The sequence below is a fragment of the Biomphalaria glabrata genome, chromosome 13, assembly GCF_947242115.1.
Source record: "Biomphalaria glabrata chromosome 13, xgBioGlab47.1, whole genome shotgun sequence".
Taxonomy (NCBI): Eukaryota; Metazoa; Mollusca; class Gastropoda; family Planorbidae; genus Biomphalaria; species Biomphalaria glabrata.
Window position 1 is genome coordinate 21316387 of NC_074723.1, and position 27142 is coordinate 21343528.

Consider the following 27142-nt stretch of genomic DNA (forward strand, 5'->3'; position numbering starts at 1 on the left):
TTCAAGGATTTCCTAAGGTACAAATCATAAATGTGTGTATGAAAAAATTGTCAAAATTAACGTCACGACATGCTGAATTGAGATTCTTTATCGTAGACCCCCGTGCACATCTCATAGATCCCCGATTCCCTTTTTAACTTTCGTACACCCCTTGGAAGTCTTCATAGATCCCTGAGGGTCTATATAGACCACTTTGGAAATCACTGGTCTAAAGTAATAAAATAAAAGATTTTATTTTAAAAGTAATGCAAAGTAAGTGATTTAATTGAAAAAAAAAACTGCTTTCATATTTAATTTAAAAAATTAAACTGTTCACTTTAAGAACAAAAAGCTGTTGCACCAGAATTCTTTTCAAAGTTTGCAGAGCTATATTGTAGAAATACGAAGCAGTTCCTCGTAGGGCTCTGCCGAATAGTTACTTATATTTACTTCCCCCCGCACCGTTTGGTGCAAATGGCTGTTAGCTTTCTCCAGAGAATGATCGGCCCTAAGAGACATCCACAGCCTCTTCCAGATAATACGTAAGAAGGTGCAAAACCATGTTAGACGGGGACGGCCCTGTTTTTGTTTTCCTCATACGATGTTCGGTCACCACTTCGCATACGAGACATGTGCCTATGTGGTAGGAGATTCCGCTATTGGTGACATGATCGCGGTATGACAAGGATTCTTCTCAGCCGTCTCTTCTGTGACACGTTTAGCCTCTTTTAAACCTGTATAAGTGACTTCCATACAACGATTGTCTTAAAGAGGTGGAGACTTTGTTCTCCAGGAGGATTGATTTGCCTGAGTTTGTTCTCCAGGAGGATTTATTTGCTTGAGTTTGTTCTCCAGGAGGATTGATTTGCTTGAGTTTGTTCTCCAGGAGGATTGATTTGCTTGAATTTGTTCTCCAGGAGGATTGATTTGCTTGAGTTTGTTCTCCAGGAGGATTGATTTGCTTGAGTTTGTTCTCCAGGAGGATTTATTTGCTTGCGTTTGTTCTCCAGGAGGATTGATTTGCTTGAGTATGTTCTCCAGGAGGATTGATTTGCTTGAGCTTGTTCTCCAGGAGGATTGATTTGCTTGAGTTTGTTCTCCAGGAGGATTGATTTGCTTGAGTATGTTCTCCAGGAGGATTGATTTGCTTGAGTTGTTCTCCAGGAGGATTGATTTGCCTGCCAAGATTGGCTGTAGTTATTTGAAAGACGTCTTCTATTTTCCCTGCTACATCGTTGTATGCATCTTCATTGCTTGTAATGACTCCGCCTAAATAAGTGAACTTTTCTATTTGTTCAAGCTTTGTCTGACCTGACCAATGTTATCCCGTAGCCAAGATGCTTAGCTTTCAGGGCTCTATCTGGGTTCTCCTCCATCTTTTGTATATATTTAAATCCAGGTCCAACAGTTGGTTTGGTTAGCGTCATGGAACTAAAGGCAGATTGAATTTTTATTTTTATTTTTACAAAGTTTTTATCAATTCACTCTGTCTGTTGATCTGTCTGTCTGTCTGGTAAAAAGTTTCAACAAGTTTTTTTCTCCCCATTCTCAGATCGAGTTAAAACTTATTTTTTGAACCTGACAAAACACAAATCAATCAAAAAATTAACTAATTATATTGTTTGAAAAGGGGAAGAAATGCTACTTAATGAGGGATGTGGATATATGTATAAATATATATATATATATGGATTTAATACCCTTATTACATTTGACACGTTTTTTCTCCCAGTTCCCATTCTCGGATCAAGTTGACATTACACGAATCAATCCAAAAATTAACCAATTAGTTAACCATTTAGTACTAATTAATTAATTTTGTTTTATATAGCAGAATGGGAGCTAAACACACTAAAATTGCGGTAATTAGTTGTTCCTTCCCTTAGATAAGCATTGTTTTTCAAAAGTATTATTTTATTGCTTGTTAATTACATAGTCAAAGGCTGATGGGTAGGAAAAGGATTTGGGATAAGAAAAACTCGTCTCACATCCATCTCTCTGTTGGACAACTCCGTTATTCTCTGGCGCAGCAGCTGGATTAACTGTAGAGAGGTCGCTGAATCTGGACATATTGTTGTAGTGCTTACTACAGAAGACAGAAAACAACAACAAAGAATATGACCACTAAACAAAATGTCTCTTTTAAGTGCTAGCAAAAAAAAAAACAACCTTGTCAATGTTTTACCATGCTCACGTCTGCAGTATTCTAAGTTTCTACATTTCTGCCTGGTTTGGCAATCTTAACATTAAAAATAAAATAAACTTAATAAAATCCTAAATGCTTCTGTTAAGATTATTGGCAACAAACAAAGCGCAATTACAAGTTCATAAGCAAATTAAAAAGAAATATTTAAAAAAAAGCTTATATTAAGTGTATTAGTCCATTAGTTTGGATCAGCTTGGCTTCTGAACTGAGGTGTCCCTGGCTCAAATCCTGGTAAAGAATGGGAACTATTTTTTATCTTTCAAAATCTTTAATGCGAATTTGAGTCTACCCAGCTCTAATGGGTCATAACATTCTTGGGGGCAAAGTTATTGTGATTGGTCGTTGTGCTGGCCACAAGACACCCTCGTTAACACAGAAACAGATTACCTTTACATCATCTGCCCTAAAGATCGCAAGGTCTAGAACTTACCTTTTCATTAACTTGTATTAGGGTGTAAGATAGATAACATGGGCTCTTTTCTAAGACGTTAAAAAGCTTTAAGCGGAAGCTGCTCATCATTTTACTGTCCTGTTTGTAACGACGAATGACAATTCTAACTATCGTAAAATACATTAAAAAGTGCAGAGGCTAAAACAAAAATTGAAGCGTAAAACAACTCTTAAAATAAACAGATGTATTTACTGAATTCCACCATATCTTTTGTTCACGAAAGAAGTTTATTCTCAAGCACTTGCGTCACTAGGGTAGGTGTCACCCGGTGCGGTTAGCTCAGGGTGTCCCCCCCCCCCCCCAACACCGTAATTGTCTACTTTGTGTGTCCTCCACCCCCCCCCCCCCCCGATATCAACTTTATCCACTTTCTCCAATAGAAATTCATTTTGTTGAAGCTGATTACCTATTTTCATCGATTTTTGCACAAATGTAAAATAATAAGTTAATTCTATTTGAAAATCCTATAGTTTATGACATTTTTTCAGTATTTATGCATTTTTACAATGTATATTTATTAAAATCACCTAACATGTTTCCTTTGTTAGACTTTTAGACAGAAACGTAATAACATTTTTGCTATGTTATTCAAACTTTTACTACCATCTAAAGGGAAAATGTAAGCTACCTTAGTCATTTATTCGTTTCGGGGAGCATTCAAAGTATGTTACAGCATTTTTTTGAGTTTCAGAAATTCATTTTTTATTTTCTTGGAAACACTATTTGTATTCGTTTTTAAAAAGTTGCTCAAATGAAGTCTATTAAAGAAGGAGGCAGCATTGCCCAATACTATTAAACGGGGGATCTTCAAGGTACATAGGCCTATAACGCAAGTATGTCTTAAGATCATCTTCATGTTCAGTAAGAAGCCTTGCCGTGAACTTTTTAGTTTTTGTCACACAAATGTCGTCACTATAACGATGTTAAACACTTGAGAGAATATGGGCCATTCTGACCATTCAAAAAGAATCGCCTCAGTAGAGACGTTTTGAAATGTTTTCTTCAAAACGTTTTTAATCGATATTTTTGCAGACGCCTCACACAAAAACGGTAAACATTTAAAAAGATCATTAGAAGTAGAATTTATTAGTAGTTACAAGTTAGGCAATCCATCACTGAGTACCGGCACCTATTTTATTATTATTATTATTTTTTTACAAAACAAAAACCCCGCATACATCGGTTCAGTTGTTCGCTAGCAACATGATGATATCGACGACCGTCATCAACAGTCACGAAATGCCTTGAATCTAATTATACTTCGCTAAAAACAATGTGTAATCAAGCAACCTGTTCAAGATGTTCCTCTATCTATCTGTCTGATGAAAGGTTTTTTCTCCCACGCCCTTTTTGGATTAAGTTGAAACTTTAAACAACTTTTTATTGCACCTAACAAAAAAAGGAATCAATTTTAAAAATTAATTATTGGTAATTAAATATTTTGATGATATCCATTATGATACCGAAAGGGGAAATAACTAGTGCATTTTTTTACAGATAGTTTAAGTGTGGAGTTCTTCCCCTAGATAATCATTTATTTATTTATTTATTTTTTTTTTAAAATTATTTTTATAAACTTTTTACAAACTTTTTATTGCACCTAACAAAAAAAGGAATCAATTTTAAAAATTAATTATTGGTAATTAAATATTTTGATGATATCCATTATGATATCGAAAGGGGAAATAACTAGTGCATTTTTTTACAGATAGTTTAAGTGTGGAGTTCTTCCCCTAGCTAGATAATCATTTATTTATTTTATTTTTTATTTTTTTTTAAATTATTTTTATGTTTTTATTTATTTATTTTTTTTATATTTTGGCTGTTTGCTTCTGTAGTCCCTAAAATAAAATATCTCGCAATTAAAATATATATATATATATATATATATATATATATATTATATACAAATTAAACCATACGTTCTCTTTTTACCATAATAGGTTGGTTATATGTTGCACCATATTTGATTTTACACATTAAACAACAAAAAAAAAATAAAAAAATAAATAGACTAGAACAATAATACCTAGGCAAGTAAGGAAACAAGAACAGATGATCAGCTGCGTCATTAGAGTCTTAAGTCAATAATTAAAACATAAGTTGTTGGCTTAGTGAAAATGAGCGAACTGACTCCTGATGAGGTTGGCAGTATTTTTTATTAGCTTAAGTAGTCTTATCATGTCTTATGATACATGACAATGTTGAATGAATGTAGACTAATGTAGAATCTATAATTAATAATTGTATTTTAACATTTTTAACTAGAATCTAGATCTAGATGTAGTATTTAGAAAATTAAAACTTAGAGTACTAAGAGTTAGATCCTAGAGGGCTAAGAGCCTAGATGATAGATCTAGCTAGAATCTTAGACACTAAGACAGTGTTTAAGACAGTCTTAAAAAATCTAGTCTATCACTCATTCCATGAATCATTTTCATTAATTCATTCATTGTTCAACTATCAATTTCTATGTGACTAATTTTTACTTATTAATACTTAGACTATATATAGTTAATATAGCCTACTACTAGTTACTAGTCTCGTAAACTAATACAGTTACTAGTACTACTTAGATTTAGATCTAGACTAGATCTAGTGATCTAGTGCTAGTCTAGTAGAGTACTACTAGTAAGTAACTAGTAGCCTGCTATGTACACTGATTCTTAACTTGTCTGAAGTGTCTTCATTAAAATTAAATCTATTAACTTTATTATTTTATTAAATAAAATGTCAAAGTCTATCTAGATCTAGAATTAATCTAGATCTAGATTATTTCTAAAGTCATAAGTTAATGATACTTAAACTTAAGACTAAGATAGATCTCTATTCTATACAACTATAACTACTATATTTATATTACTGGCTAGAAGAAGAATAGCATCATAAATTCATAGTATGTCATAGATTATACGATGATTCAGTGTCATAGTATAACTATAATGGTAGTACTAGATCTATAAATAATGATTTTGATACTATACCTTGAAAAAAAAGGGAAACTATAGGAGAATTGTTATTGCAATTTTATCTTTAACAAAAATAATCTGCATAGTTTTTTTTAAATAATTGTATTATAATTTGAATGTATTCTATAGATTCGCCGAAGACGTTTAGCGAGGCTTCAAGGTGCCAGTGAGCAGTCCAGTCTCCCAGTCACACCAGTTTCCCCAGCTCTAATGACTGGGGATATCATTCAGCCATCTAAATCACCTCTTAGCACTCCTCAGTCAGAAGCACATCAAAAAGTTCAAAGCTTACCATCACCTAATGGAGCCAGTAAGTCAAAAACTGTTTTATAAATTTTAGTTTGAGTTTTAATTTTTATATTACTTGTATCTGATTAGAAGAGGTAGGTCTCCACTTACCAGTATGCTTGGTCCACTTGAATGCACAGGCACCCATTTATTGGGCTGGACATCCTGAACTTTATGAACCCAACTCGTCTAGCCTTTAAAACCAATGCTGCTAGAGACGTTTGCAACATTACCCATCACGAAGGGACCAAGACCAACAGAGATCCCTGCTTTTTGAGAGCTACCAATACTGGGATAGATCTATAGCCCCTTTTTTACTCGGTTTAGCTATTTCCTAATTTCATAAAATCAAACTGAACCACTATGCTCATTATCTAATTGAATACAAACTTAAATCTTACCAAACCGAACCCTAACTATAAGATGGTTTAGATTGCTATCTTTATTTTCTAGATCTTAATTTTTTTAAAAGTACATTTAAGAATTTAGTAGAGCATTTTTTTGTTTGGATTTCCTTTTTTTTTTAGCTTATTAACTCTTTGGCTCCGCACCAACGCACAGGGCGTTGATTTTAAAAAAGGGGAAAAAAGTCGGACCAACGCTGGGGGCATCGGCTATTTCAAATTTATTTTTTTCGTTTCAATTTCTCCGATTCTTGTTTTTTATTGCTTAATTGTTTATCTAGAATAGTTTCCCTTTGCTAAACATCCGGAATTTCCTTCATTTAACGTGTTTTTATTTTGTACGAAGTTTGTAAAGAGATGACATTTATTTTTTCTGTGTGCGTGTTTTTTTAACATGGAGCTTCAACCAAGGCCATATAAACTTTGTAGATCTAAATATTTCTTTGATAAAGAAGTATAAGAATTCAGATGACAGTGGTTTTGTTTCATCTGATGGTGATATTGATAAATCTAATTATCTAGATCTAGTAAATTAATTTATAGGTCTAGACCTAGGCCTAAGCCTAAGGCCTAAGCCTAGGTCTAGTAATGATGAAGTTTATTAGCTGATGAAGCAGCTCCACCCCCAGCTAATGTTCAATGTAGATCTAGAACTAGTTTAGCTGTCTCTACATTATCTAGATCTAAATCTAATCAGATAGATGTAGATCTCTAGATCTATCATCTAGGCACTGAAACAGAACAATTTCAGATTTATTCCACCAAGAAATTGGGTTGTCAACCTAGACTTAGTCAGCACTGCATCTATTGAGATGGAATGTTTTTTTCATTGACAATCACATTGTTGATAATCTTGTTAGCAAAATAAATAGCTCTGCTGACCATAGGATTAAATGGAACACCCCTGCTAGAATAAGATCCATTTTCATAGAATGGAGACCTATGACTATAAAGAAAGACAGAGTATGTAAACACTTTGGGTCAGGGAGAACGGTTTATGTTTGCGCAGGATGGGAGTCGAACCCACACATTCATATTGACTGCTTCCATGAATATCACAACTAGAAGGAATATTTATATACTAAGTACATGAAGAACTTTAGAAGAAAATACTATAAATATATATATGCTGTACAGTTGGACTAGTTTTAGGGTAAAAGTGTTTTGTTCCAAGCGTGTTGCTTTTTTTATGGGCTTTTTCGTTAAAGTAGTGACATTGGATTATTAGTTCCAGTTTATTATTTTTTGCATTTATTGCTGTTTCTTCTTTGGTGTTCTGTAAACAAATGGATAAAAATGAGAAAAAAAGCTATTTCAATTCAATTTGAACAATAAATTTCTTTAAACATGCACTTGGATGGATATTTTCAATGTCAGTTGGTGAGTTTTTCATTTTTAATTTTTATATTCAAAACCCAAAATTACAAAAACAACATAATTTGCAAACTAGAAAACATAAGAAATGGAAAGAGCATCCATTTCTCTTTAATTCTATATCAAGTTTATTATTTTCCAATAATAAATAAAAAAGTTATACAAGTTATATCGAAGCAAAATAGCGCACTCTGAAATGGTGGAAAAATTAATTCCGTCCAAAAGTGGCAAATAGTTCCGAATTAATTCCGAAGCCAAAGAGTTAAATGTTCTGTGAAAAAAAATTTAAATCCCACAATATTGGAACAGTATCTAGGTTTATGAAGAAAATATCTTGAATAGACCTGAAGAATTTTACAGTTGGAAAAAAAAAACCATCCCTCTAAAATAGATTTACGTTTATTATTTTTATTTATTTTCTAGATATGGATGTTGATAGTACTGACACGACCGGGGAATCACAGATTGACAAAGGGTATGAACATCTTTTTTTTTCTTTTTAAATGCTCATTACAAATAAAAGGCAATTATACTCAGGGCATTTTTAGACTATTATGCATCATTCAGTTATAGTCATTTTTTTAAAGCTAACCCTACCAGAAATCTCCCCTGTACTTCAGTTAGGTCCCCCTTCCCTTTTGTTTTTATGGATCTACCCCTAGATGTGGAGGCACTGTGGCTGAGTGGTCAAGTGCTTGGCTTTTGAAACAATAGGTTCAAATCCTGGTGAAGACTGGGATTTTTACTTTGTGGCACCTCTGAATCCACCCAGCTAATGGGCAACTGACATTGGTTGGGGAAAAGTAAAGGCAAGCTATTCATTGTGCTGGTGCATGACACCCTCAGTAACCTTAGGCTACACAAACAGATGACCTTTACAGCATCTGCCCCATAGATCACAAGGTCTGAAAGGGGAACTTTTTCTTTTCTTTTTTACCTCTAGATGTAATAAAGTTCAAAATTTTTCATACCAGTTAAGCTCTCAATATCTTTGTCACTTGACTTAGACATTAGTTTTTGTTATAAAATTCTGATTTTTTCATTGTGAAATTAAAGGACTGTGAAAAGTCTTTACTTACAATTAATGTGCCTGGTTTACATTATTGTAATGTAATATGGCAATAAAATTAATAGATTATGAACAATGTTTACCTTTTTTTCATTTACTTGGCAAGTGCTGAAAAATATAGCAGCTGCTTTGAGATTAGCAAAAAGATCTTATAGTTATTAGCCCACAGAAATATGTATTAGTCATAATTGAACTCTTAATTATTGATGTTTACAGACAATCACAGATGGATGTAGATTCAGGTATAGAAACAATGGAAGTGGAAGAGCACCCAGAACCTAAAAGAAAAAGAGTGAGAGATTATTTCATTCATTTAATAACAAGTTTGCCTATATTTTGTGTGCTGTATGTTTAATTTGCATTGATGTCTTTATTTCAGAACATTAGTGTTGGTTCTGAAGCCTCGGAAGATCAAGTAAAAAGGTCCTTGTGTCGAGTTTTTTGCATTTCTTGGGAAGAATTGAACAGTACTCAGAATGTGTTGTATCTCAGGGAAATTGCTGATGTTGCAGCCACCTCAACTACTAGTCAGTTGTTTTCTACTTGTTTAAAGTTGCACAATAGTTTGTACCTCAAGGCCTCTCTTATTTGTATAATTACATTTCCATAAGTATGACCCCATCAGCCATGTAACTGTCTACTTAGCAATTAATAGATATTACTGTCTTAAAGGGAGGATGGGTGGCTGAGCAGTAAAGCGCTTGACTGGGGGTCCCAAGTTCAAATTCTGGTGAAGACTGGGATTTTTAATTTCGGGATCTTTGGGCGCCTCTTAGTTGGGTAAAAGTAAAGGCTTTTGGTCGTTGTGCTGGCCACATGACACCTCGATAACCGTAAGCCACAGAAACAGATAACCTTAACATCATCTGCTTCATAGATCACAAGGTCTGAATTGGGAACTTTACCTTTTTTTACCGTCTTAAAGATTTTAGTCTGTCCGCTAGCATCTAAATTGTCAAATTTTATAGTATAACTCCATGAGTGGCAATTTATTCTATTTTCATCACCCTAGCCCACAGTTCACTCATTCCTAATTTCTTCTCATGTTTTTTATTAGAATTTTCAGATCTACGAGATTTTGTGAATCAGATAATCATGGAAGCTATTATAAAACTGCAAGAAACAACAACCGACAGTTCTCACGGTGAAACTAAATTACCACATTCAAATGAAATTGGGTAAATATATTTTTTTTACAATATCAACAATTATTTTAGAAATGCTGAGAAGACAGGAAAAAGCTGGAAAGCCATTTAAAAATTAGAAACAGACCGTGGAGACTGGCGTGTTTTTACTGAGGCCCTATGTTCCATGAGGAACGCAAAGGAAAGATGATGATGATTTAAGCAATGGATCGATCATCCTAATTAAAAAGCATTTTTGTCAAATACAATGAATCCACTTAATTCAAAGTGCTATTGAACATTTTGTGACTTTCAAAAAAAAAAGAGTTAAAATTACACTTCAACAATTTAAACAAATTAATAATATGGTCATCCTTCAAGCTACTTTCTTTGTAAGTGAAATACTGAAATGTGATGGTATTTCATATTTTATGTTTGCTAATGGTTCTTCACAATCATTGACAAAGTGTTTGCCTAAATACTATAGTTCTCTGCAACTGCTTTTTAGATGTTTTTTTTTAAATTGTCCTGCAGCATTGCCTGTTTTGTTTCAGTTGTAAGTGATTTGCATTTTCCCTTTGGGGTGAAAAAAAATTGACATACACTACACTTTCTGATTAGAGCTTAAAAATGACCAAATAGCAAGTGATAGTGGTTGCACACAATGCATATTGTCTGGTGTGTGCATAACTGTAACAGAGATGACACAGTAATCGATTGATAGCAACAGGTTATAAGGATTGACCAGGAACTGGGCAAAACTGAAATTAACCACTTTTTTTTTTATAAGGAAAATGAAAAACCAAAACAAAAATGGAGTTCTCTTTACTCTCTTACTCTCTTGCTAGTCTTAGGACTGATAAAATTAGCATTGAGATGTTGGTGTTAGTGTTTCAGACTATGAAGCAAAGAGGTTTTCTAGCATCAAAAAAAAAAAAAAGACTTGTCAAAAACAAAACAAAAATTCAGATCAAAAACAGACAATACAGCATTAGGCTCAACATATACATGTTTGGAACGTAATCAACTTTTCAAAGTAAAGATTCAAAACTTCACTTCACAGCAGTGTTCAGGTTCATGGGTAATGAGATTTGATTATGAAGGGAGAGCATACATTCATAGGAGTATATAGAAGCTCTTTACTGTCATTCAGACCCTTCAATTATCCCTTATTCTGATGGAGCATTGGGGCACCACATAAGATTTGTCAACCATCTTTTTCCATTTCTCTCTGTTTTTTGCCTCTTTCAAGGACAGGCTTGTCCATTCTTTAATGTTGTCTTCTCCATCACTTTCTCTGTCTGCCTCTTCTTCTTTTTCCTGGTACTGTTCCCTGAAGAAAGGTCTTGTGAGCCCTGAAGACCTTGTAATATGGCCATAGGTTTTAGTTTGCATTTTTTTTACAATAGTTAGCAGGTCATTATGGGGTCCAATGGCTGTATTAACCCTGTCTCTAATCTCTTTGTTTTTGTTTTCATCTTTAAAATGTATGTAGTATTAGTAAATTTGTTGCTTTATTCACTAAGGTATTGGCAAGGAACTAGCTACCACAGCTTCAGAGAATTCAGTTCAAAAATTACAGTCAACTCATCTGCTGAACTCAGTATACTCAAATATTTAATTGATTGCTATGACAGGGTTGCTCTGGAAGAGAAGAACTCTCCAAAGGTAAAGTATGCAATGATTTAAGTTGTTGCTTAATAGAGGACAGACATTTGATAGTTATCCTGATTACTTTTATTAAAGTTATATTCTGTTGTTAATTCATCTCTAGCGTCTCTTAGAATTATTGAAAGAAGTATGTTATGTGTCAGGTATAATCCAAGTATGGAGTTCACAACACCTGGTCTTAACTCTCCCTTATCACTTACATTGAAATGATAACTTTTGTAGCTCTACATAAAAAAAAACATAAATATACTTAATCTGGATCTAAACCAAAAAACTGGAAGTAACTTATTGATTTTTATTACTGAAATCATTGTTTTCTTCTTGATTTCAGAAAACCAGTATACCTCCAATGAGTGATGCCTTGTTCATAGCCAGGCACCAGTGTGTTAGTTACTCTGCACTAGCATTACAAGGGGCTTTTACACAAACAAGGTCAGTGCTCATGCCATGTATTGCAATCCTCTTGCTTTCAACTACTATAAATTTATTTTTTTTCACTTAAAAAAAAGCGAACTAATCAATGGTGTGTGTGTGTGTTCTAATGGTCTACTAGATCATGTAAACATTTATATGGAATGGATTAATCATTTTACTACATTGTTGGTATTTTTTTTTATTTCAGAACGCACACAGGTTATTCTCCCTTGATTCCCTTCCTTCTCTCACACAATCTACCCAGAGGCTTTTTATCTGAGTTGGTGCACACATATCATCAGGACATGGAGAATCTACATGCTGTAAGTCACACACCATCAGAGAATTAGAGTCTTTTATTTTTCTTTTGTTATTAACCATTTTTTTTTATTTTTGGATTTTCCGTTTAATTCGAAAGATTTCTTTTTCAATTGTTCTTATCAGATTTTCGACCCAGTGATTCAGTATCTATCCAGATGTATAGCAAGCTTGGGCTTGAATAATGATAAGTATCGTGACTATCTCTCATCAATGGTTGAGCTTTGTAGCATCAAAACTTCAAACAGTCGTCCTATTTGTAACCTGGTATTTTATTTATTTTTTTTATTTTTTTCGATGCACATATTTGTTATGTTAATTTATTAAATTAAACATTTTGTTTAATGATTTGTTTGTAAAACAATAATGGTGGCAAATGCATTTTTTTTAAATTAGAAATTTCGGTGGAAGCTGCAGTACTCAGATTACTGTTGGAAGATTGTCAGAAAATAACATCTTTACTTATAACACACTTAAAATGCTGAGATTGTGCAATGTTCAATGGATGCACTTACCATGGTTGGTTCTCAAGTCACAAAACATTGAGAACCACTGACAAGGACAAGTGGGAAGAGCCCATACTATAACAACACTTTGGTCATTAGCTCTATGTTTTCATATGTTAGACTGATTTATTTTGTTTTGTAAATTTTACTTTATTTAACTCTAGCTTGTTGAACAAAGTAACTGGCTTCCAGAACCTGTTAGCCAGGCCTCTGGCATGGAAGTAGAGAAGTTAACATTGCTAGGACCTTTTCTTGGACTCTCTGTCTTTGCTGAGGATGATGTAAGAAATAATCTCTAAATGTAATATACTACAACATTGAAATATATGCCTACACTAATATAAAATTAAAATACATGCCTACACTTCTATAAAATTTTAATACATGCCTACACTATAATAAAATTAAAATACATGCCTACACCACTAAAAAAATGAAATACATACTTATACTACTATAAAATTAAAATACATGCTTATACTACTATAAAATTTAAATACATGCCTATACTATTATAAAATTTAAATATGAAGGCATTATGATAAGATTTCTTTTTTAGAAAGTTTTTACTGTTTAATATTTTATCTATATATTTTAAGGTGAAGGTCGTAGATGAGTATTTCGCAAATCATCACATGTCGCAAGACAATGCATGGGCCATTTATAAATCTCTGATGGGCAGCCTTGAAGATGTTAGGGTATGATAGCTTTCACTGTAGATAAGGCAGCTTAATGTGTAACTATACTCTGACAATTAGTAATGGAATAACTTTAGGATATAAGATTCTTTTCAATTTTCAAAAGAAATAATAATGACTGCATGTTAAAAGTCCTTTTTGGACTCTGTAAAATCTTTGTTTTTGAAAAACTTTATTAGAACTTAAAATATACTTATATAGTTATAAGTTGCTGATTTAATCTAGCATATTATCTATCCATAAAAGAAGAAAAAAGTAATATTTTATATTGTTACTTTTTAAATTGTATTTTAAATGAAAAAAATAAAATAATTGACATAACCTTTTTATTTCAGACTCAATGCTTCCATATCATTCACAATCTTTTATTGAACACACCCACAAGAGAAGCCACACTTACATTAATTTCAAAAATTTTGGAACGCAATGCCAAGCGCTCCCAGATTCAGGTAAATTAAATCCTTAAACTAGTGCAACACTTTGTTTCATTAAATATTTTTAACATTTTCAAATATATAGTTTCTATATTGAAGCCTGCATAGTTTATTTTTGTTTATTTAAAAGAGCCTTTTTATTTTTTTTTTAGTTTGATGAAAGATTTCTATGTGGTGATGGCTTCATGTTGAATCTAATGTCCGTCCTTCAGAAGCTGTCTGAGAAAATTGATCTTGACAAAGTATGTTGTTTTGATTTAATTATTTTTATTACATAGTTTCACACAAAATTATTAAATAATAATTTAAGTCTGGTTAAGATTTTTTCTTAAGTTTTTTTTTTCATTTTTTTAAACTTTCTTATATCTTTTTTATAATTGAATAATTTTGTATAGATAATGTTTTCATAAGTATTTTATGAAATGACAGAACTTCAATGATTTTGTATATAACTAAATTTTAACCTTTTTTGTTCAATTAAGAAATACATGTTGAAAGTGGATTTTTCAGAATAGTCTTTAGGTTAAGTATATTCATTAGTAGATCATATATTTAAGGGTGGCTGCCTGATCGTGCAGTATGCATGTTGGACTGTCATTTCTTTCTTCTCAATGGTCTTGAGTTCATAACCTGCCCGCTACCCTCGCCCATCATGTCAATGTAAAACATTTTACAAGTGTTTCTTTTTGCACAGATTGACATATACTACCCATTCCATCATACAACAAGAATCAGCCTTGCTGGCAAGTCCCGCATGCGTTTCACAGAAAAGGAGGCAGAGGAATGGGGACAACAGCTTTGTAAGTGTCAACTTTTGTGTCTTGTGACTTTTTTTTAATGCTGATTTTTTTTTTATGTTTTAAAGTTTACGTTTTTAAATGAGCTCCACAAGCAAGTTAAGAAAGTGCATGCCGATCCATTTAGTCAGCTAGTGCAGTACAATTTTGAAATCAAACTGGAAAGTAGAAGGTTTGGGATCTTAAGAGTATTTTTGACTTAATGCCTCTGTCAATTGATACTGCATTCTATATTTATTTTATTTCTAAATGTGGTAAAATTAGATTTCCAGGTTGTAGTATACTAGACAGTATAAATAGACAGTTTATTGACTAGGTAAATAAGTTTGCCATCTGGACAAAACAATTGTTTAATTAACTTAACTGATAATACTTGACCTACTTTAAAAAAAAATTTGTTGGAAAAACACTTTAGAATCAACATTGGGTAGCTTAGAGCCAAGCTAAAAACATGTACAGCTGAGCTTCATTATATTCAGCTGATGTGTATCTAACATTGTCATTTAAAGAATTCCTTTTAAGCTTGACTGGTTTAATTAAAAAAAAAATGTTTTTTTCATTATATTGTTTTATAGGTGTTTCTTCTGCTGAAAGTTCTGTGAAGTTCTCAACAGAATGTTTCTTTTTGACCCTCCATTGCCATCACTTGTCTATACTGCCTGTGACCCGCAAGTACCAGCGGCGCCTGCGTGCAATCAGAGATCTTCATCGCCTGATTTCCGAGATGGAGGCTGCAGAGCCCCAGTGGAAAAATTTACCTACAGCACACCGCAGCAGGGAGCAGCTAAAAAAATGGAAATCACAATATCAGGTTAGCTATTATTTTTCTTTGCTGCATACATTTTGTACATTACTTACTTTGACTTAAATCATCCTGCACTGTTCGACACCTAAGGCCTAAGTATTTCCACAGAGATCAGTTACAAGCAACATCCACAACCTCTTCCCAGCTAATGCCTTCAGAATTCAGGTATTCTAAAAAGGTGGGATGTCATGTTAAAAGTGGATGGGCCTGCTTCAGTTTTCCTCTTTTGGGCCTCAATTTTATGACTTTCTTGGAACACCTTTTATTTTGTTTAAGGATATGTCTCCCAAATCTCTCAGTAGTCAGTCACCACCTCACTTGAGGTACAGTGACAGTGCTGTAAAAGATTTCTTGATTGTTGAGATAATCTTAGTATGTTACTCCTAACCATCGTTTAGCAACATTGAGCTCCACGTTTAAGGATGACTTCTTTGTCTTGCATTTGTTGCTTATGTGAATATAATTGTGGATTTTTGTCTTCAGGTTAATTCAGAATGTTTATTTTGCCAATATTTTATTTATTATTATTGTTTTTCCTATTTTGCTAGCAAGTGCCTATTAGATTTTAAGAGTATATTATCTAATATAAGTTTAGTTTAACAAAGTCAGTTCCAAATAAATAAAATAGTTCTTTTTTTTTTTTTAACAGAGACTTCAGAAGAGTAAAATGTGTGCTGATGCTGGGGTCCTGGATAAGGACATGCTTCTGCGTTGTCTCTCATTTTACACTCGCACAGCAGATTTACTCATGAGAATAGCTGATCCTGCAAACAGATGGTAAGAGTAACTTTTCCTTTTTTTTTTTACAAAGCTTACATCAACTCACTCTGTCTGTCTGTCTGGTAAAAAGTTTGTAGACGTTGTTTTTCCCACACCCAATCTCAGATCAAGCTGAAATTTCGCACTGTTATTTCTTTTACCTGACAACACAAGAATCAATAAAAAAAAAATTAGCCAGTTAGTATATCAACTATTGTTAATAAATTATTTTGTTTGGTATCGAGAACAAGGAAAAGAAATTGTAACTGAAGTGGTGGTATATGCTGAATTAGTCCCCTGTATAGGTCATCATCTGAGTCTTAGTGAACACAAACCTGAAAAATAGGATGATACTATAGAAACAATCTTAACTATACTATATTCCATGTTCATAAGCTCTCCACTAGAAGAGTGGTTACCATGTTGGCTTGAGAAGCGTGATAAGGCTTGAGTTCGAATTCAGGTCGTTCCCCCCCTCCCTCTTTTTTTTTTATAAATGCTTTTTTATTGTTAGTCTAGATCTATTTCAAATTTAATTGCATGACTGATCCAAACTAATTGATACAAATACACTTAATATAAGCTTTGTTTTTTTTTTAAGTTTTAAAAAAATATTTTCTTGTTTATTATTGCTTACAATTGCAAAAAAAAAATAATTCTACATTTTAATGAGTAGGGTACCAAAACTAAGATTCTTTGTTGGTTTTCATTAATGAATGGAATTTAAGATAGAACATGCTCAAGTTAGCAGATATCATAGGCCTCATTGTAATATGTATACTACCTCTCTTGCCTTGTCATCATTGTAAGCCCACTTTGCCATTGTTCTTGTTAAGCCTTGCATTTCTCTTCTTTCATGTCTTACTTTCTTCATGGTCTCATTCCTGCACTCCAAATTTCCTCGGCCCAGCTGACCATCCATTCAATCCTACTAATTCTCTTCACTAAGTCTTAATGTTGGCTTTAAGTTACATTTTATTAACAACTAGCTGAATATGACCCGAGGGCTGCTGGTCGGGTTTACCTGATTTGTCTAAATGTTTCGCTCTTTAATAGAAATAAATTTAGATATTTTCTTTAGGGCCCGCCGTTGTGGGAGGACATTAAAGATACAATATGGCCCCTGCCATGACCTAAGTAACATTTATACCAAGTTTTATCAAGATTGGTTAAATGGTTTTGATTTCTATGCGGGTCATACATACATATGCCTTACTTTGTGCTTTATATATTAGATGTATGATTATAATTTGTGCATCCAAGAGCCCAGTATGTGTCTGACTTTTAATTTTTGGTGGTTTGTGGCCATAGAGCTCAGTATTTGAGATGTATTCAATTAATAGTTTGGCTTTTAAATGAACATGTTCAGATCAAGTATATATAGTAAATTACAAAGATTTGAATTAAATATTCAATTTGTGATTTAAAACTTCTAATGCCAAAGAAAAAAATGATAAGTTTTTGTCTAAATTCCATTACTTTTGGAGTTATCCAACATACACTTGTTAATGTACTACTTTCATTCACAGCCAAGTAGTTCCTCTCCCAAAAGACATTCCTGGCTATTTTTCTGCTCTACCAGAGTTTTACTTAGAAGACATGGCAGATTTTATTCTCTTTGCATTGCAGTAAGTACCTGAATAAGCATAGTTTTTCTTTTGTAATTGTTTCATATCATTACTTTATCTTAAAATATAAAATATTTTCCAATTATTCTTAACATGTTTTAAGTGACAGAAAATGTGCTAAGTTCTGATGCCTCTGCCTCTAATGGGTACCTGACATTAGTTAGGGAAAAGTAAAGGCGGTTGGTTGTTATGCTGGCCACTTGACACCCTCGTTAACCATAGGCCACAGAAACAGATGACCTTTGCATCATCTGCCCCATAGACCACTTAGTCTGAAAGGGGAACTTTACTTTTACTTGGATTTTGAGTTTGTGATAGTGAGTTTACCTAATTTGAAGCAGCAACCTTAAATTTGTTTTAGGAAATTAATTGATACACACAGTACACTTATCTTGTGTTCACAGACTTGATGAACTTTACTTTGGCAGCTTTCAAATAAATTCAGTAGCCAAGAATTTTTCTGTTAAAAAAAAACTGAATTAAATTTCCTCTTTTCTTACCAGGTATATGCCAGTCGGTTTGGTAGAAGCAGAGCACAGGCGAATGACTCAGCTGGTGTTGGTCATGCTGTGTTCACAGAACTACCTTCGCAACCCCTACCTGACTGCCAAGCTTGTGGAAGTGTTGTTTGTTCTCCAGCCCAGCATACAACCCAAGACAGAGAGCTTGAATGTGGAGCTCCTCATGTCAGAGACTGCCATCAATAATCTGGTACCATCATTGATGAAGTTCTATACAGGTGTGGGTTTACTTTCATTTGTTCTCTTTATAATATACTCATTAAGCAACATTCAGGGCTGGCTTAGCAAATATCCATTGTTCCTGTTAATTTTTGTTAATTTTTTATCAATTTATTTTTTAATATTTGGTCTTTAAGACAGCGCCTTATTGTTAGTGTTCTCAAAAGACAGTACATGTTTGTTTCAATTATGATTTGTTCACTGCAGATGTTGAATCCACTGGTGCCAGTAGTGAGTTCTATGACAAGTTTACCATCAGGTACCACATAAGTATTATATTTAAGACCATGTGGACAATGCCAGCTCATCAAATCAAATTTATGGAAGAAGCTAAGTGAGTAGTTTCAGTGCAATACTATTTTCCTCTGTTTTTTTTTTTTGTTTTTGTTTTTTTTTGCTTAATTAGATTCACTAGAATTATCCCAGAATACAAGATAAGTTTTTTTTATTAGTAGTAGTTATTGCACTTTCAAAGTAGTTTGTACTATAAAATTTGATATCTAAAAATACACAAGAAAAGGAAATATCTACAAAAAAAATTGTTTAACACTTGAGGCTAGAAAAATGGAAAGCCATTAGAATATCTTATATAATTTTTTTAATATAAGAGATTTTTAAACTGAAATCTTATTTCTATTGTAAATTATGATAATTGATGTAAATAAAATTTCTTCTTGACAGATCTGGTAAACAGTTTGTGCGGTTCATAAATATGTTAATGAATGACACAACATACTTACTGGATGAGAGTTTGGACTGTCTCAAACGGATCCATGAAGTTCAAGAACTAATGGACAGTCCTGCTAAATGGAATGCCCTGAGCAAAGTAAGTTTTAAACTTATAGAATGTTTAACATTACTTCCAATTTTAGGCTGGTAGATGAAAAATGGAAACACTTTTGAAGTTATCTGTTAGGCATTTGGGTATTTGTAACAATTTAGAGAATCTATATTACCATTGGCAGAAATTTTTATATCTGCACTGGATCTGGCAAACTATGTAGGTTGCAGCTTGGGCTGCTTAGCCTCGTGAAATACTGCACCTCATTAATCCTCAGACTGGAAGAAAAGCTTTAGATTTCTAACCAGTTACATTGGTGTTTAATCGACCTAATTCTATTCGACCTAATATTGCCCCCCCCCCCCCCCTCAAAAAAAACTTGATTATGCTTATGTATAAATCTACTCTCTGTATAGCAAATTCTAGTTTGGTGATATAGGTCCAGACTTGTCACCAATTAATTCTAGCAGTCCAGCTAATTATTTCTACATAGGAAGGGGCACAAAATGTTTTTGAATGTCTATTAATTTATTCAACTCTTTATGGAATACATGCCAGAATTTCCATTGATGTATGCTCAATAATAGACTTAATTTAATTTTAAGATTATTCTATTTTCAAAAATTATAAAGCAGAATTTTCCCTCTTTGGCCAGTTAGTTAGTAACTTTTTTTCCCAGATATACATAAACTGTAAAATTTTTAGGAAAATCGTTTTTTAAATCTGTGTCCACCCACCCACTCAGTGTCTGTCCACCCATGACTTTGCTCGCTAACAAGAGGAATTGTAAAAAAAAAAAAAAAATATCTTATTTCTGTTACATACATGAGTGAAACAACAAAGAAAATAAATATACTGATTAATATACATCTGCAGTTAAAAATAGTGTACCATAAATCTGTAAATATTTTCTGTAATTTAACTATTGATTGTAAATTCTATGATAAGCTTTCTTTCTCTTTTCTGGGTTTGTCTTATTTTTAAAGGTATTTATAATAAATTTAGATATTTATATTGCTGAAGGTTTCATGTCAGGGTTACTATGTGCTGTTTTTATTTTACAGGAACAACAGCAGACCAAGTCCAGGCAGCTTTCATCTGATGAGCGTCAGTGTCGTAACTACTTGACTCTGGCCACAGAAACTGTTGAGATGTTTCATTATTTGTCCACTAAAATTGTTGAGCCTTTCTTAGTGCCTGTTAGTTTTAAACGTTTCTTGTGTTTCAAATTTATAACTTTAAAATGTTTACAGCCTTCTTATCTTATCTTATATCTTATATAATACCGACGTTACTTCAAAAAAGAAGATGATTACATCCTACGCGTCATGCATTTAGTCATGCATATTAACCAATGACTTAAATTCTGCCAAGTCACTGGTTTTTCTGGCTAGCTCAGGCAACCCAATAGCACCTAATAGCACTAGGGAAGAAGGAGTATTTGTACAAATTTGTCCTAGCATATGGGACGAGGAATGTGCCTTAATCTTTGTGTCTTTCAGAGTATTTTATTAAATTTTGTTTTTGTATTTGAAGATTATGGTTCAGTGTTTTATGTATGATTGCTACTTTACTTTTGAGCCTTCTGTCTTGAAGGCTTTCTAAATTTAGTGATTTTACTAAAGGTGTTACTCTAGTCAAATGTGAATATTCGTTTGTTATGAATCTCACTGCTCTATTTTGTGTCTATTCCAGTTTCTTAATGTTTTCTTGAGTTGAGGGGTCCCAAACGGAGGATGCATATTCTATTATTGGCCTAACCAAGGTTAAATAACATTTTAGTTTTATGTTCTTCTTTGATTTATAGAAATTTCTTTTAATAAATCCTAATGCTTTGTTTGATTTTTTTGTAGTTTCATCAATATGTGGATTCCATGATAGTTTTTCATTTATTATAACACCTAGGTATTTTGCGTTTTTAGTCTGTGTTACTGGTTTGCCATGAATAAGATAAGTGGAATTAATTTGTTTTAGTTTTTTTGTTACTCTTAACAACTGACATTTTTCTGGGTGGAAAGACATGCTCCAATTTGATTCCCATTTCTGTAATTCATCTAATTCTCTTTGTAAAATATCTGTGTCTGGTGTTGTTTTTATTGTTCTATATATTATGCAATCGTCTGCAAATAATCTGACTTTTGTTCCTGAAGTAATGCAATTTGGTAAATCATTTATGTAAATTAAAAATAGTAGTGGACCCAAGACTGTTCCTTGAGGTACACCTGAGTTTACTGTTATCGGTGTTGATTTAGAGCCATTTATTATTACAGTCACACAGCCATAGCACAGACATTGTTTTTAAAGTGCTTGGTTCTGAACCGCTAGTCCTGGGTTCGAATCCTGGTGATGACTGAGAGAGCATAGAATTAAAGTTTGGCTACAATAGATGTTTGTAAAATAAATTTTCACATTTGGGTTCACCTGGCATAAACCACATTGGAAAACTAAACAGTGCTAAAAAATGATCATTTAATGTATATAGTGTTGTAAAAAAACATATTGTAGACTCAAGGAACTTAGAAACATAACTAAAAAAAAAAAAAAAAGAGTTAAAAAGACCAAAAAAAAATCTCTTTTGAGATTTGCCAGTTAATAGGGCAGCAGATCATGGTCAGTTTTCCTGTTTCTGAAGAAAAAACAACAAAAAAACAAATGTAGCCAGTTAAAAAACTGTATATATATATATATGACTTTGTAATATATACATTTATGTTTTTTGTGTCTTGTATTTAATATAATGTGCATTTCTATATTTATAATATTTTGTGTGTATCTGATTTCTTTGACTAGGAGCTTGCTGACCGCCTCACAGCTATGCTCAACTTTAACCTGCAGCAGCTGTGTGGCCCCAAGTGTAAAAACTTGAAAGTAAAAACTCCGGACAAATATGGCTGGGAGCCTAAAAAACTTTTGAACATTTTAACAGACATCTATCTTCATTTAGACTGTGAAGACTTTGCAAAAGCAATCGCTAATGATGAGGTGGGGCTGTTTTTCCTACTGTCACATTTTTGTATTTGTGTCATTTATATTTAAATTTGCAACTTGGTTCAATAATTAGTTTTTTTAAAGTGTCAGTTATGTTTGAAAAGAAATGTTGAAAGATACCTTCTTACACTTTTATGTGAATCTTATATCATTCTCTCTGTCACACAACTAATTCTATTTCTGAGATGACCCTAATGATGGTCTCCATCCCAATGGCATTACAGCCCCATGGAGGGCCCTGGCCTGTTCTAGCACATTATTTCAATCTGATCTATCCTGATATCCTTGCCCGGACTCATTTCAATCTGATCTATCCTGGGATTTACCTCATCTCCTTTCCCGGACTCATAGCTATTGTAGATCTGCCTCAAAATCATCAAGCCTCCATACTTGTGATCTACCTTTGCTGGTGAACAATCTTTGCTCCTCTGTTCTCTAATATTCTTTCGAGTAGACCTGTGCAACATAATCTGTTTCTTTTTGTATAGCTGGTATTTTTCTTGGTTGGTGCAAGTCCTTCATCCAGTTTCCTCATGTATTGTACCATGATGGTCCTCAGATCAAGCAAATTACTCTGTTGTAAAGTTTGTTGTTAATAAATGTATTTTAAGACTAATGGACTTAAGAGGACTCACAGGTTGTGCATGCTGGATTGTCATTGGGTCATCTCAAAAGTCCTAGGCTCATACCCTGCCCGCTGCCATCCCCATTTGTCCTGCCAGAGGTTTAGAACAGAAAGGTTATCTTCAACTCTGAAGGAACATCCTTAACATGTACAACATTTTACATTTTTGTGGCCTCTTAATAATGTTTGCATGCTTGAAGGCTCTGATTGTATTCTCCGTTGTCACTTTCCAAATACATTCCAATAAGTGCTTTCAATCTGCATTGCCCATTTCGAATATGATTAACTATTAATTAGATTAACTTCTTAATTAATTAATTAATCGCAGTCTGCTTTTTATCAATATACATAAACTGCAATGAAGTTTTAAAGCTACACATTTATGCAATAAATGGATTCCTGTATTGTTTGTTGATTTATTTCTTTAATCTGAATGCTTCACCTTTCTTTCCCCCATGTTTTTAGAGATCCTACAGAAAAGAACTTTTTGACAATGCCATTGACTGCATTAAGAAAGCTTGCATCAAGACAGAGGATGAAATAAACTCATTCTCAGATTTGCAAAACAGAGTAGAAGCTTATGTTGTCCAGAAGCACAAATCTGAAATGGATTATGGAGATATTCCTGAAGAATTTAAAGGTAACCTTTGGTTTAAAAATGTTTGTTGATACATTTCAATAAAGAAATTGGCTTTGGTCGAGCTCTATTATAGACATGATAGACATTTTCTTCAGAAACTTAAGAAAATTTTATCTTTTTATCAACTACTTCCCAATTCTGTTTTTTAGAGAGATTTGAGACAGGTCAGATCATATGTCAGTTAATTAGTATAATGATCTTTCAGTCTATGATAATGTTGGCCTTAATCAGTCATAGAATAATTATAGTTCATCTCAAAGAAACTTTTTCATGTGACTAGAGGAGCCCTATTCTGCACAATTATTTCTTTTACCTGACAAGACAAAAATCAATAAAAAAAATTAACCAATTAATTAATGAATTATTGGTAATAAATTATTTTGTTTGGTATCGAGAACAAAGAAGAGAAATTGTTATTGAAGGAAGTGGTGGTATTACCTTTATAGTCATTGTCTGAGTCTTAGTGATGACATGGTTATGCTTGCCCTGGATGTGGCTAAATATGTAGGTCACAGCTGGGGCTGCATTCCTCATTAAGACAAGCCTTATTATTATTATAATAGGAGCCAGCCATTTTTTGTTTGGCATATTTTCCAGAGCTGTCCATAGCTTTTTTTGGTCACCATCTCACTCCATGTAGTGTAGTCTAGGTTTATGTCTTCTCAGTAGTCAACAACTATGCCTTTTGCTTTGAGATTCTGTTTGATTTCATCCACATATCAGAAGTGGGGATGACCAGTTTTTCTTGAACTGTAGCGAGTTGTCCATATTGTAAATATTAATATTATTTATGATTTCATTTGTTTTGTATTTACTATTATTATTCTGTGAATTCAATTGAAATGGATTCACAAGCTATACCACCACTTCAGACAAGTACAATTTCTTTCCCTTGATCAATATACCAAACAATATAATTAATTACCAATAGTTATTAACTAGTTTATTAATTTTTAAATTGATTGTTGTGTAGTCAGGTAAAAGAAATAAGTGTGCAGAATTTCAGCTTGATCGGAGATTGGATGTTGGGAGAAATATCGTGTAGAACCTTTTTACCAGACAGACGGTCTTGCGGTATGACGCTGGACTGTCATTCAGACTTCTCGATGGTCCAAGGTTCATACCCTGCCCGCTGCCATCCCCCATCGTCCTGCTGAAGGTTTGGACTAGGAAGTAAATTATCTTCAACTCTGAAGGAACATCCGAAACATGTAAAATAAACAAGCTTTGTAAAAACAAATTTTTATTATATAAATTCCAGTTATGTGGAGAAATCATGAACTTCACCTCTTTGTTAATTATGCTTGTATTTGTGCTAGTATTTGTTGTCATGTTTAAATTTGTAATTGTATTCATACTGTAATCTGTTGGTCTTGACCCGTCTGGGACTGTATTATTGTGCTAAATCTCTGTCCTATTTGAATTGAAATAAAGCCTTTCTTATAAGGTAATGCATTAATTCAGTATATATTTCATTATGTCATTAAAATAAGAAAAAAACTATTAACTTTTTTTTTCTAAGATCCTCTCATGGATACATTGATGGATAATCCAGTCATACTTCCCAGTGGTACCATCATGGACAGGGCCATAATCATCCGTCATCTACTAAACTCTCAAACAGATCCCTTCAATAGGCAGCCTCTTAAAGAAGAACAACTAATACCAGGTAAATGTATTGACAAGAAAACTAACCAACCATGGAGTATGTTAACCCATTCTATCCCATAGTGGCCTGTCTAATCAGGTTTTACCTATTCCGATACAACCCTAATCAGCTTTGCAAAACTAAGTATATTGATTGTTATATAGTAACTTTTTAATAGTGACAAAAATAAAATCTCAATGGATTAGTAACTATGACAGAGAAAAAATAAAAGTAAAGTACCCGTTTCAGATCTTGCTATAAAGCAGATGATGTAAAGGTCATCTGTTTCTGTGGCCAGTGTTGGGTGGACTCAGGGGCATTCATTAAGTCATGAAATTTAAAATCCCTGTCTTCACAGAGTTTTGAACCCAAAACCCTCTTTACCATTCAGCCACCACACCTCATGACACTGGGAGCTTTTCTAAATTATTTTATTACAACAAGAGTTTTACTATAGCTTTTCATTTTGTTTAAAAATCATCCAAAGAAAAGGTCTGGGTCATCACATTTAGATAAAATGATTTATTTGAGGATCTAAGTAAGTCGAGCTTAAAAAAAACAAAACTTTGGTTAGGAGAAATGAAAGCTTGTTACATAGATTTCATTTACATCTAGGTGCAAATATGCCTAGTTCTACACTCTAATTAATTGTTTTCATTGAGCATACACATCATTAGCGGCCTGGCCTAATATTGACACTGTAAAAAAGACAATTTTATAACATTGCAATTTAGTTCATTTAATTATTTTTACAAACAGATTTTTATTGAAATTTTCCATAACTCACCAATGTTTCTTGTGTAGGCCTACATATCTATCTGTTAAACTAACACTGATAAATTTTATTGTATCTTGCATTATTGTGTTAGAATTTTTTTTGCTTCAAGTATAACTGTATCTCTTGTCTTTCCCCACAGCCACAGACTTAAAACTAAGAATTGACAAATGGATGGAGGACAAAAGGAAATCCAGTTAAAATTGGAAGTGTATCAAAAGAATTTTGATTGCTAGCTTTGGGTGTTGTGATTTCATAGTAGGGAATCAGACTTTGGACTGTTGCCAGTTTGTGAACAGATTATTACAGCCCTCTTACATTGTAAACTAAATACAGAATGAGTTTTTATTTAAAGTTTGTTTTTTTTTCAAATAAACAACAGCAAAAACAGAACTGGTGTTATTAAAAAATATATAAATATTTTGTTCAAATTGTGTCTATGATTTAAATTAAGAAATTTTAATGGTATAAGTAGCATTCTGACCATTAAGTTTTAGTAGTTGGATTTTTTATCAAAATCACAAAGGCTTTCAAATATCTAATAAAACATCTTCCAACTATGTAAAATTTAATCTCACTGGACGATGATATTGTAAAAAAGTTTTATGCTGTTCTATTCAGTAAAAGTTTTGATACTGTACATGCAGTGTGTTTAGTTTTCAATTTATTTCTTATTTAAATAAGGCATTTTTGATTTTTTGAATCATTACATTGAAGATTTAAAAAAAAAAAAAATCTAGTTTGTACACTTAACTGATGTATGTCTCCATGTTGTTAACACAAATAAAAGATGTCACTTTTTTGTTGGCATTGGATGGTGGACATTGAGTCTGTGTTGTCTTTTATCATTTAATATTATAAAATATATCCTTTGTTTTTTTGTTATCATGAAGGTGTTAGAATAAGGATACAGAAAGAAATATTGGAGGCTCAGTTTTTAAATGCTATCTTATATAATACAGACGTTACTTCAAAAAAGAAGATGATTACGTCCTACATGCTAGTTTGTAAAGGATAAAGTTTTGATGATTTTTGTTCTCAATAAACATTT

The 27142-nt window shown here is 32.9% G+C and overlaps 1 protein-coding gene across 1 annotated transcript; it reads left to right on the forward strand.

Annotated features, from left to right (window-relative positions):
* Positions 1 to 4616: 4616 nt before the first annotated feature.
* LOC106061518 (ubiquitin conjugation factor E4 B-like) lies at positions 4617 to 26911 on the forward strand. The gene is made up of 26 exons (XM_056008234.1): positions 4617 to 4780; positions 5735 to 5915; positions 8095 to 8146; positions 8957 to 9032; positions 9120 to 9267; positions 9798 to 9918; positions 11391 to 11532; positions 11867 to 11967; positions 12158 to 12272; positions 12394 to 12534; positions 12938 to 13054; positions 13373 to 13471; positions 13807 to 13920; positions 14058 to 14147; positions 14600 to 14705; positions 15278 to 15513; positions 16157 to 16284; positions 17796 to 17894; positions 18398 to 18633; positions 18842 to 18968; positions 19316 to 19460; positions 20480 to 20614; positions 22206 to 22397; positions 23494 to 23668; positions 25191 to 25337; positions 26234 to 26911. The coding sequence occupies exons 1-26, from the start codon at positions 4757 to 4759 to the stop codon at positions 26290 to 26292; spliced, it is 3306 nt and encodes a 1101-aa protein (XP_055864209.1). The 5' UTR covers positions 4617 to 4756; the 3' UTR covers positions 26293 to 26911.
* The last annotated feature ends 231 nt before the right edge of the window (positions 26912 to 27142 follow it).